Below are 12,194 nucleotides of genomic sequence, written 5' to 3'. Positions count from 1 at the left end.
CATGTTACTCTTTCCCCAGAGTAATTTGGCTATACTTTGCCCTTTGTTTTTGCATATAAATTTTAGATTAGCTTGTGAAGGTCCAGAAGAAGTCCTGTCGGAACTTTAAGAGTCTCAGGCTCTACGGACTAAGCTAGTCGGGCAATCCTGTCGGAACTTTAATTGGGATTGTATTGAATGGATAGGTGAGTCCCACTCCCATCTCTGTTCTCCCAGGAAGTAGCTCAAGAGATGTTTGCAGAACGATTGAATGTCTGATAAATGTCTCCAAAGTACAGTACATCTTATGAAGAAACATTCGATAGCTGTCAGTGATGAATAAATGGGAACCAAAGATAATTACGATTAATTAGCACATTCTTACTATTTAGCAAATAAATAATTTACTATTTAGTGAATTTCTTTCTCACCTACTTGTTCTAAACCTTATTTAAAATACACAACCCACAATTCCATACTCCCTGAACGCTTTCCTATTTGAAAAGCCCCTTGAAAAACAAGTTTTCAGGAAGATTCCGTGTCGGCGGCTCAGGCAAAGAAACAAGGCTTTCACATCTGATAAGTAAAGTGCCTGTGACCCCTTTTCCGCCCTGGATTCAGCGGTCCAGCCCGACCTTGGTTGTTATTTGTCCGAGGTCCCTGCAGTTTAGGAAACCAAGGAAAACTACAAGTCCCGGCAGGCCGCGCGGCGCCCGGTTTAACCAAACGCAAACGGGGTGGAGAGGAGCGACGTTTCCCGAGAACTGTTACCGGGCCGTGCCAGGAGGCCGGATTCCACGGCGCGACTTTCCTCAGGGTGAGTAGGGCGGCCACTAGGAGGCGGGCGCAGAGCCGGGGTCGCCGGGGTCTCACGGTGCGTACAGCGCGGGGGAGCCTGTGTGGACGCGCCGGGCGCCCGGCCCTGCTCCGGTTACTGCAGCCACCTCGGGAGCCGGGAAGAAACCCCAGCCGGTGACCGTGTCACCCCGGGCTCGGGCACGTGGCTCAGGAGACGGGCAGTGCCCCGCCCCCCTCTCCGGCGACTCTCCGGCTTGGCTTACGAGTGGGCTGAAGCGTGGACTGGCTACTTCGGTGGCACACTCTTGCATGTAGGTAGAGACGGAGCTGGAGGAGGGCAGCAGGTGGCTCACCGCCAGGTGGTCGGTGTGCTCCAAGACGCAGGCAGCTGGGGCTCGAGTGTGGCCTGAACACGATCAAAGGGCAACGGAGAAACCTTGACCCTCCCGCCGGGACGTGCGCCTTGCCCCAGAGCGCTCCTGATTTCCAGCACCTTGCAGGGCCCAGCGCTTTCGTGTCACACGATAAATGAGTGCCCGTGACAGTCCCTGTATGGAGAGCAGCCTTTAGAAGACACCTGCCTAGTACAGCTCTCTCTCTCTAGTTTGTGGCATTTTCTTTCAACTGACTAGGAAGTCATTCAATTCAACAAGTCCTAATCGATTACCTCCATGATGCGTGGCACTTCGGGGGTGCTCAAGAACTATTAATATTTGCCCAGTTGAAAGTGAATTAAGAGTGTATCTGTGCCTTTACACGTTTTCTTTAAGCATGTAGAAATTTATTGAAAATGTTTGGTGAAGGTACCCTCTTGCAGTGGTTCTCAAACTGTAGCGTGCCTCAGAATTACTTGAAGGGCTGTTAGAGCACAGTGCTGGGCCACCCCCAAGTTTCTGATTTGGTAGGTCTGAGTGGGGAGCAAGAGTTCGCATCCCCTAGAGATGGGGATGTCGCTGGTGTGGGGACTTATTTTTAAGTTCTGTTGTATAGGGAAAAATCCTACGAACTTAAAGCTCCAACCCTTTACACTTGGTTATGGGCCTTTCTGTCCTTGTTTGCCAGTATAATTTTGTAGTTATCGTAAACATGTGCATATTACTTTGTACACTGTTAATTCCTTGCACAATACCTTATAGACAGATTTTCGTATAGTCTGTACTTCCTGGACTAATTACATATTCTATCTTGTGTTACTGGCTTGGCTATTTCTCAATAGCCTTCCCAAATGCAAGGTTTGACCTTTGCTGGGAGACTTTGCATTTCATTTCTTTCTGCTGTACACACTTTCCTGTCAGACAAGGGACCTGTAAGATAAGAATATTGCTTGATTCAGGCATCCATCCCCCCCTCCCCCAACTCACTGAATACATAAGGTCTACCAGAAAGTTCTGTCCATTTTTGGAATAAAACAAAATACAAATTTTTCTTACTGTCAATAAACTTTACTAAGTAATATATTTCCACACCAATCCTATCTTCCGAATATGGTCTGAAATGGTTTGCTGAGCTGAATTAAGCCTTTCTGCGATCTCCGATGTTGTCAGAAAAGGATCTTGCTCCAACATGGTCTTAACACCATCGTCATCGATCAAAGATGGTTGTCCAGAACGTGGCTTATCAGAAAGGTCGAAATCACCTGTTTCAAATTTTTCGAACCATCTTCTGCATGTCCTATCAGAAACTGTACCTTCACCAAACATTTTCAATAAATTTCTACATGCTTCTCTAGCATTTCTTCCTTGTTGAAATTCGTAAAAATTACAGTGGCATAAATGAACTTTATCAGTAGCCATGGGTACACTATCGCTTCACACATAAGACTAACGTGAATCAACTTTGTTTTAGTTAATTTGCTATGTCAGTATGTATACATTAAGTGATAAAAATAGAGAGGCACACATGCGCCAAATAAACATGTGCTTACGTGTCGAAACTTGTGATAGAAATGGACAGAACTTTCCGGTAGACCTTATACCTCCTGGGTTTAGGTTTTCATGTCAGAAGGGTTCTTGTCACCTACCTCAGGGCCCAGGAAGCCACTTGTTCGCCTTTACCCTGTGCTCTCTTGGTTGGAAAGACACACTTATATTCAAGTTCAGGCTCCATTACTTCCCTGTTGTTTCTTACTGTTTCTAAAACCCACCTTCCTTATCTGTAGAATGAGGCTCTAATAGTGGGCACCTCAGAATGTATTGTGCAAGTTGCATGAGATGTTTAAGCACTTGGCACTCCACCTCTCCCGTTGTAAGCTCACTCACTTAACCTGCTGCTGGCTCTTGGCACTTGGTTTTCCCTGAGTCCCTTTCCCCCAGGAGAATGGAGAATTTCTATTTTTTTTTTTTTTGGATGGGACTTATTTTCCGTGTCTACTCTGGGACCTTGGTATCAGGTAGGGATTCCTTTATTTAATCAAGATTGATTCATCCACCTTTTGGGCATCAAACACTAGGAAGGGGAGTACGGTTACATTGGGACTGCACCCCTCTCTGCAGGGCAGGGCAGGGCAGATTGTAAACCTGCTCAGGCCAACTCGATGGTCCCTGGGCATTGACTCAGTGTCTTTCTGGACTCGAACCATGACGATATCATCTACATTATTTTCTTTTTATCCAAACCTGATTCCTCAAAAGGCATTTCTGGGTCTTTTCCAGTCTTGGGAGCAGACCAGAAAAATAATGTTCATGTGTCTAATAGCCTGTCTAGGAAATGGGAGGAGGCTGTGGTCATTTTACAGGATTAATGGAATTAGAGCCCTAAGTTCCTTTCCTCTGTGGTCATTCTCACCTGTGCACCAAGGAGGGTGAGGTGATTCCAGGCTTATTGTTACGGAATGTGGCACAGGGCGGGGGCTAAGGTGAGTGATAACCAAAGAGGTCCAGCCACTTAGTGGCCCATGGACAGTAAATGCTTGGTGCCCCATTTAGTTCTGTCCAGGAAATGGATATTTCATTTGACTACCAACTTCGCATCTGTAGAACTTCTCTGACTTTCCTTTCGCCTCATTTCATCGCCCATGAGGTGTTCCCTGTGGTCCAGCAACATGGATCCCATTCTTATGATAGATTTGACAATAACGCAGCTCTCCTAAATGTTTTATAGACTGGAATCAGTTGTTTCTAGTGAAATGCTTTGGTTGCTCTTGCGACATGTTGATTTCCAGGGCTCCAAGCAGTATCTTCCACATGCCTGGCATTGTTCGGGTGTGGCAGAGGGTCAGAAATCACAGTGCCTGATGCAGTTACCTTGTGAACAGTGGTAAGGATGTTGGTGAAAGGAAGTCTGGGAGTGCCTGTCACGCAGGTCACGTGCCAGAGAAAGCCGGCTCAAGCTCTGACTCCACCATTGACTAGCTGAGCCGCCTGGGGTGCGTCACGCACCCTCTGTGCTCCTTGGTTTTCTCACTTATACCTGGGGCTGATAATGATACGTCTCACCTCACTGGGTTGTGTAGAATAGCTAATGAGATAGTAAGTGCAAAGGGCGTTGTAGAGGTTAGTTATTGCTCATGTTATCTAATGATTTGGTTTAGGATCTTGGTGCTCCCACCTCCTCCCAAAGGATGTGCTGTTATGAGAGGTAACTCAGGTGAAAGTCAAAAAAGGCAAGTAAACAGAAGAGGGCAGGTGATTCATTAGCAAAGGGTTTAATAATGAAAGGTGTTTTTCATTGACAGACATATTTCACGGCTGACAGGGTCTTTTAAAATACCCCGAGGGAAGCAGTCATTTGCATGTTAAAGACTCACTGACACCTTCTGGAAAACTCCAGCTCCAGTCTGTTTAGACACAGTTTGGCTCCTATATCATCTATTTTATGTTTTTCAATTTCCACCTCTTTTATTACTGAGGAGATTTGCATGAAAACCGGGTCTTGGGAGTTGTGTCTGCTTTGCCACTTCCAAACCCAGAGGTTGTCTCAAGGCTAGGGGTGGCCTTATCACCTGCAGGGACAGGCATGGCGGGTGGTGCTAGGAGATGGGGTTTAGGGGACGCGAGGGCTGGGAGCTGGTGCTGGGGGTGACTAGAGGAGGCTGGCTGTCCAGTTGTCAGCCCTGGGTGTGTGATTCTCACCCGGGCTCTATGTTGTTACTGGCTCTGCACAGGTTCATGGGGTATATAGTTCGTTCATTGATTCATTCTTTCAGTAAATACTTTTGGAGCACCTACTATGAGCTAAGCCAAGGTTTGGCAAACTATAGCTTGAACACCAAACCTGGTCACATCTGTTACTTTATCTATCATCTAGGCTGCTTTTTGCCTTGAGCTCTACATGCAGAATTGAAGAGTTGAGACATTATACCCTGCAAAGCCAGAAATATTTACTTTATGGCTCTTTTTTTTTTTTTTTTTTTTTTTTTCTTTTTCATTTTTCTGAAGCTGGAAACAGGGAGTGACAGTCAGACAGACTCCCGCATGCGCCCGACCGGGATCCACCCGGCACGCCCACCAGGGGCGGTGCTCTGCCCCCCAGGGGGCGATGCTCTGCCCATCCTGGGCGTCGCCATATTGCGACCAGAGCCACTCTAGCGCCTGAGGCAGAGGCCACAGAGCCATGCCCAGCGCCCGGGCCATCTTTGCTCCAATGGAGCCTTGGCTGCGGGAGGGGAAGAGAGAGACAGAGAGGAAAGCGCGGCGGAGGGGTGGAGAAGCAAATGGGCGCTTCTCCTATGTGCCCTGGCCGGGAATCGAACCCGGGTCCTCCGCACGCTAGGCCGACGCTCTACCGCTGAGCCAACCGGCCAGGGCTACTTTATGGCTCTTTACAGGAATAGTCTGTTGAATCCTGTTCTGGCAGGGAGAACAGCAAGTGCAAAGGCTCTGAGGCCAGAACGTGCCTGACATGTGTGAGGAATAGCAAGGAGGTCATTGGTGTGAAGTAAGATGGGACCAAGGGGGAAGGGGCTGAGACCCTGCAGGGAATTGGGTGTCAGGTCATGTAGGAACTTGTAAGTCATGCCACTGCTCGGCTCTTCATCTGAGTGAGGTGAGGGCCACTGGAGAGTGGAGAGCGGAGGGATGCTCAGTAGACTTAAGTTCCCATGCTTAGAATAGACTGGGGAAGAAGTCACTCACTTATTCATTCAATCATTTATTTTTATCAACAGACTTATTTATTAGCAAATTGTACCCTTTGTATTGAGTAGAAGAGGCAGATATAGGACCAGGTCATTAGAGATAAAAAGCAGTGCCTGATAAGACTAGAGAGGAAGGAACAATGAATTCTGATTCATTGGCTCCCAAAAAAGAGATACTGGCGGATTGAGTATGGAGGGATGTTTTGGGAGAGGTGAAACTGGAAAGGTAGATTGGGCTGATGTGGTGGGGGCCTTGAATGTCTAGAGGATTTGGTCTTCTTGGTGAATGGAGGGGAAGTAGGAGTGATGTGCCTGTCCTTGTGGGTTAGGAGGGTGACAGCTTGAGCTGGCAGAGTGAGGGTTAGGTGGGGTGTGGGAAAGTGTTTGGAATGGGGAGTGATGGAGCGGTTCCGGCACATGTGATGGCCTTCCTCGCCTCCTTTATTAATTGTACAAGTTTGTGCCAAATTCTGGACCCTGAGGTGCTAGGAGTTCTTGTACCTAAGTTCTTCAGCTTTTCAGAGAAGAAATGTAGTTAAAAGAAATAATGGTGAGGAAGTCTCATTTACTGAGCAGGTGGGGCATTATGTTAAAGCAGCATCTCATTTAATTCTCACCGTGACCCCATGAGGTAGGCACTATCAAGAGCTCCCTTTTGTAGATGATCGCATGGCGGCTCCAAGGGATTGTGACCTGCTCCAGGTCACACAGCTGTGAGCAGTAGCCACGACTCTTTCCAGCTCATAGTATACACATTCTTATCATGGGCTTCTCTGCAGGCCCCACCAGGAAGGTCCCAGGATGATTACCCCTCATGGGCCTTCTCAAACTGATGATCTTGGGGAAGGAAGATGGGAAAGGAGCTCAGGACACTCAGCCTAATTTAAGGCCTGCTCCCAGGTCTGACTGGGAATCTGTGTCTTGGAAGAAACAATGGAGAGGGTGAACAGAGCATGCCACCACATTTGATAGAAAATACTAGGCCAAGGGTGTAGAGAGCAAGGTGAAAAGGTGGGATCAGGTGGGGGCCTGCCAGGATGTGAGACGTGGGGCAGGAAGAAGTCCTCTGGGAGCTGACAGGCAGGGGAGTAATGAGGCCCTTCACGGGAGCCTGGCATGGGGCGAGGAAATAATGACAGTGGTGGTAACAGTGGCTGCTGCTGTGTTCTTACTGTGTAGGCGGCACCTTGCCAAACATTTTGCATCATTTCCTCATTCCTCACCACCTGGTCAGATAAACACGGCTGTTATTGCCCCTCTTTTATAGACAAAGTCATGGGATTCAGAGAGAGCAGTTTGCCCCTGCTTACCCAGTTTGTAAGTGACCACGTTCAGACTCAAACCCAGACCCGCTGGACTCTGAAGTGCACGTTCTCAACCACCCAGTCCCCCTGTCTGAAATGAACCCTTGGATTATTATGACAAAATGATATAAAGATACGGAGGGTTTTTTATATTTTTATATTTTTTATTTATTTATTTTAAGAGAGAGAGAGATGGAGGGACAGCTCGGAAGGGAGAGAGATGAGAAGAATCAGTTCATAGTTGTGGCACCTTAGTTGTTCATTGATTGCTTTCTCATATATGCCTTGACTGGGGGGCTCAAGCCAAACCGGTGACCCCTTGCTCAAGCCAGTGATGTTGGGCTCAAGCCACTGACCACGGGGTCATGTCTATGATCCCATGCTCAAGCTGGCAGACCCATGCTCAAGCCAGTGAGCCCATGAACAAGCCGACGACCTCAGGGTTTTGAACCTGGGTCCTCAGCATCCCAGTCTAACGTTCTATCCACTGTGTCACTGCCTGGTCAGGCAAGAGATACGGAGGTTTTCATAAATAGAGACTATAAAGAAAATAAAGAGCACACTATTATAAGAAGTGCTGAGTCCAGAAAGTGTGAAGAAAGGCGAGAAAATGAAACAGAACAGGTAGGAAAAATAGAAAGCATAGAATAAGATGGTAATACTCAACCCAAATCCATGCTATTATGTTAAATGAAACAGAAAAAAAGTCAACTATATGCAGAAACAGTATAAAACGTAAGTTGAAAGTAAAAGAATGGAAAAAGATATACTTATGAATACTTAAAAAAAATCTATGGCTACATTAGGAGGCATGAGTCAAAATATCATAGAAACTGAAGACAAGGCTGTTTGTGGCAACAGCTTCCATACCCAGGGGACACAGAGGCACAGAGCAGGGAGGGGCTGGCCACAGGCTGAGTCCAGAGCAGGAGCACACCGGGTGGCGCCCTGAATTTTCCTGCACATCTGTACAAGGTTTTCATCTCCAGGTGGCTTGCTGATGCACTTCTCTTTTGGAAGCTGCAGCTGTGGGTGCCTGGCATGGGGTGAGGAAGGGCTGTAGTCCCAGGAATCGAAGGGGAAGCAGCCCATTGAGTGCAGTGGCCCCGAAGAGTGACCGTGTTAGCCGTGTGGTGGACTGAACAGGTACCAGTAGGGTGGGAAAAGGTACCAGGGAGTCAGGAGCTCCGTCAGTCCCACTGTCTGTCAGTGTGGGTTTGTTTCAGCAGGTCAAGTCTGCAGTTGAACACTGAAACCCTAACCATAAGCACCCTGCAGCATTGTGGGTAGCAGTCATGTTGTTTGCCCTCAGAGTTCACAGTCCAGACAAGGGGTAATCTGTTCTAACTGAAAATCAGCCAAACGCGAGGGCTTACCTGGCTGCTTCTGACCAGCTGCCATTCTGGCTGTGGCCTGACTGCTTCTGACCTGGGTGTAGAGGGCTAATGACGCCTGTGTGTGCGTGGTGGTGTAATAATAGTTACAAGTAATGACTGTTGACATGCTCCGCTGCTTTTCCTATCTGAAATAGCATCCCTCGTCCCATAGTCACCATCTTTCCCTCTTTGATTTTCTTTTCAGTACTTAGTACCGGTATGAGTACTGGTATTCTGACATTCTAATATATATTATGTTTGTTTGCTCATGGTTGGTCATCCCATTGAGAATGTAAGTGCCCTGTGGGCAAGAACTTTGTTTTGTCCACTTTGTCCCCAGTTCCTAGAACAGTGCGTGGCACTGCTGAAGGAAGAATGACGTTGAGGGTTGCCTTATGCTGGGTACTACGCTAGGCATTTTATATACTTGACCTCATTTTATCCCAACAACTTTTGTGTTGGATATGATTCCCTTTTACAAATGAGGAAACTGAGGTGCAATGAGATCAAGAAAATGCCCCAAGGTCATACAGTCTGTTAAGTGGCAGAGCCTGGATTTGAATCCTGTATTGTCTGTGCCATTTAGCTGCTTCTCTTTCTCTCCATCTGCAGGGTCCGGGGCCATGGCCAGAAGGGCTCTCAGGCTCGCTTCATGGACCAGCATGGCTCTTGCTGCCTCCGGCTTCTACCTCTATGGGAACAAGTACTTGGACCCTAATGACTTTGGCGCTGTCAGGGTGGGCAGAGCAGTTGCTACGGTAGGTTTTTCATTTGGGAGTGGAGAGGAACTACAGTTTGTTTTTTTTTAAATAATTTTATTTTTTAATGGGGCGACATCAATAAATCAGAATACATATATTCAAAGATAACATATCCAGGTTATCTGGTCATTCAGTTATGTTGCATACCCATCACCCAAAGTCAGATTGTCCTCTGTCACCTTCTATCTAGTTTTCTTTGTGCCCCTCCCCCTCCCCCTTCCCTTCTCCCTCTCCTCCCCCCCCCCCTAACCACCAAACTCTTATCAATGCCTCTTAGTCTCACTTTTATGTCCCACCTACGTATGGAATAATGCAGTTCCTGTTTTTTTCTGATTTACTTATTTCACTTCATATAATGTTATCAAGATCCCACCATTTTGCTGTAAATGATCCGATGTCATCATTTCTTATGGCTGAGTAGTATTCCATAGTATATATGTGCCACATCTTCTTTATCCAGTCATCTATTGACGGGCTTTTTGGTTGTTTTCATGTCCTGGCCACTGTGAACAATGCTGCAATGAACATGGGGCTGCATGTGTCTTTATGTATCAATGTTTCTGAGTTTTTGGGGTATATACCCAGTAGAGGGATTGCTGGGTCATAAGGTAGTTCTATTTTCAGTTTTTTGAGGAACCACCATACTTTCTTCCATAATGGTTGTACTACTTTACATTCCCACCAACAGTGTATGAGGGTTCCTTTTTCTCCACAGCCTCTCCAACATTTGTTATTACCTGTCTTGTTGATAATAGCTAATCTAACAGGTGTGAGGTGGTATCTCATTGTAGTTTTGATTTGCATTTCTCTAATAACTAAAGAAGATGAGCATCTTTTCATATATCTGTTGGCCACTTGTGTTTCTTCCTGGGAGAAGTGTCTGTTCATGTCCTCTTCCCATTTTTTTATTGGATTGTTTGTTTGTTTGTTGTTGAGTTTTATGAGTTCTTTGTATATTTTGGATATTAGGCCCTTATCTGAGCTGTTGTTTGAAAATATCATTTCCCACTTAGTTGGCTGTCTGTTTATTTTGTTATCAGTTTCTCTTGCTGAGCAAAAACTTCTTAGTCTGATGTAGTCCCATTCATTAATTTTTGCCTTCACTTCTCTTGCCTTTGGGGAACTACAGTTTTACATGCAGGTGTTCAGACATGTAACAGATGGACATGCTGGTCACATATATGGGCAAAGGTCCCTTTACATATTAAACATGCAAGGATGTATACCTTCACATACCTCTGCCATCCTGAAGTTAAGAGAATGGGATGGCACAGGAGTTCTGTTTTAAAGCCTTTACATTTAAGTTCCATATCTTATTTTAGGGACAGACTCAAGGGCAGCGCTCCTCGGCAAATGTTTGGAAAGAAGGCTTTGCAGCTTTGATTAAATTCTACCGGGAAAGTTGGTGTCTCTCTCTCTCTCTCTCCAGTCAGCTAGTGTGAATCGTTTCTGATGCAGGGCTCATACTCAGAGCATCTAGGCCTTAGAGAACTTTGGGGATCCCTTCAATCTTTGAAGTGAGAGTATCTGAGTTGACTATGTGACCATTGATGGTTTTGTCCAGTGGCTTAGGAACATGATCCTTCTGCGATCGTGTGCTCTTTGTGGACTCATTTGCTTGTGGGTAGATTGCCACATGCCTCATGCTTTTTCTTTCCTCCTCTGTGTGCTGCAGGATGAGCTCATCGTTTCTCCCCCCTGGTGTAGATATATTCAGTCTGTTTGGGTTGTTGGCCAACGATTTCCTTAATACTTGGTGTTATCAAGTCTTCTCCCTCGTCTGGCTCAGAAAGGAGGTTATGGATATAGTGCCTGCCCTCTAGGGAAAGCCGAGTCAGAGAATCAAGACACAATAGATAAGCAGGCCATGGACTATGAAATGATTTCCATTTCCACTGAGTACATTTTTTGGGTCTAGCATTGTCTTATATGCTTTGAGGAGCAGCAACAAACAGTCCCACCTAGATGCAGCTTTGAAAAGAGCTTCTGGCTGAGAAGTGCTCACCTGAATGAGTCAAAATATAATCGAAAGCCATATACTGGCTCAAGATGAGTAACTTAGATGACCGCTGCTGTGGGATCCTGGACACAGGAGTGAGCCCTTGGCTGGGAGCCAGGATGAGTGTCGGAGGGGAAGCAGGGTGAGATGGAACCTTAGGGGTTTGAATAGCTGGAAAGAAGGGGGGAAGGTTTTTCCCAGTACTTTATAAATTAGTCACAAGGCTGTGCCTTTTTTGAAGGATAGGGTTCTGGTGTTGACCATACTTCTGCACTGCTTAATGACAAGGTCTTGCTCATGGTTGGTGTCCAACAAGTACATGTCAAATGGAATGAAGCTTTGGGGTGCACACAAAGGAACAAACTCCTCTCAGTTTCAGCTCTGTAAGCCCCTTAACTTCTAGGGGCCTCAGTTGCTCCGTTCTAAAGGGGAAGGTTTGGGCTCAGTAGTCCCCACAGTTCCTCCGTGCCAGAGATACTGGGAAGCCTGCAATCTTCTGATTCACCAGGGTTAAGGGGACTTCTCCTGGAGTTTTAGCCAAGGGACCAAGAATCAAAACTTGTGCTATTAGAGCAAAATATAATATTATAAAATGATATTTATTTGTGATACAGAGAGGTGGAATGAGTTTATCAAGTCGTCATTCAACTAGTGTTTCCTGAGCATTTACCTACATGCTTGGCACAGCATGAGGATGAATGGGAAGGACAAGTTCCTGCACCTGCAGAGCTGAACTTCCAGCAACAGTGAGACAGTCCATACAGAAGGAAACAAACCGTGGTTTGTTATGATAGACAGTTTAGAGTTCCTGGTGGGTGGGGCACCTTTTAGTTGGATCTCTGCAGAAGGGGCATTTGTACAGAGCTCTGACTGACAGGAAGAAGCCAGCCAGGCTAAGATCTG

At 46.4% G+C, this 12,194-nt stretch overlaps 1 protein-coding gene across 3 annotated transcripts in view; it reads left to right on the top strand.

Annotated features, from left to right (window-relative positions):
* Positions 1-662: 662 nt before the first annotated feature.
* ADCK1 (aarF domain containing kinase 1) overlaps positions 663-12,194 on the top strand; it is a 123,796-nt gene continuing 112,264 nt past the window's right edge. For all 3 annotated transcript variants that reach the window (XM_066341628.1, XM_066341626.1, XM_066341627.1), the window contains exons 1-2: positions 663-796; positions 9,144-9,289. In XM_066341628.1, coding sequence (XP_066197725.1) covers positions 9,155-9,289 — 135 coding nt within the window. In that variant the 5' untranslated portion in view covers positions 663-796; positions 9,144-9,154. The remainder of the gene's footprint in view (positions 797-9,143; positions 9,290-12,194) is intronic.

Source organism: Saccopteryx leptura, chromosome 6 (assembly GCF_036850995.1).
Source record: "Saccopteryx leptura isolate mSacLep1 chromosome 6, mSacLep1_pri_phased_curated, whole genome shotgun sequence".
Classification (NCBI taxonomy): Eukaryota; Metazoa; Chordata; class Mammalia; order Chiroptera; family Emballonuridae; genus Saccopteryx; species Saccopteryx leptura.
Note: the sequence above shows the minus strand (reverse complement) of the source record. Positions and strands in the feature narration are given on the sequence as shown.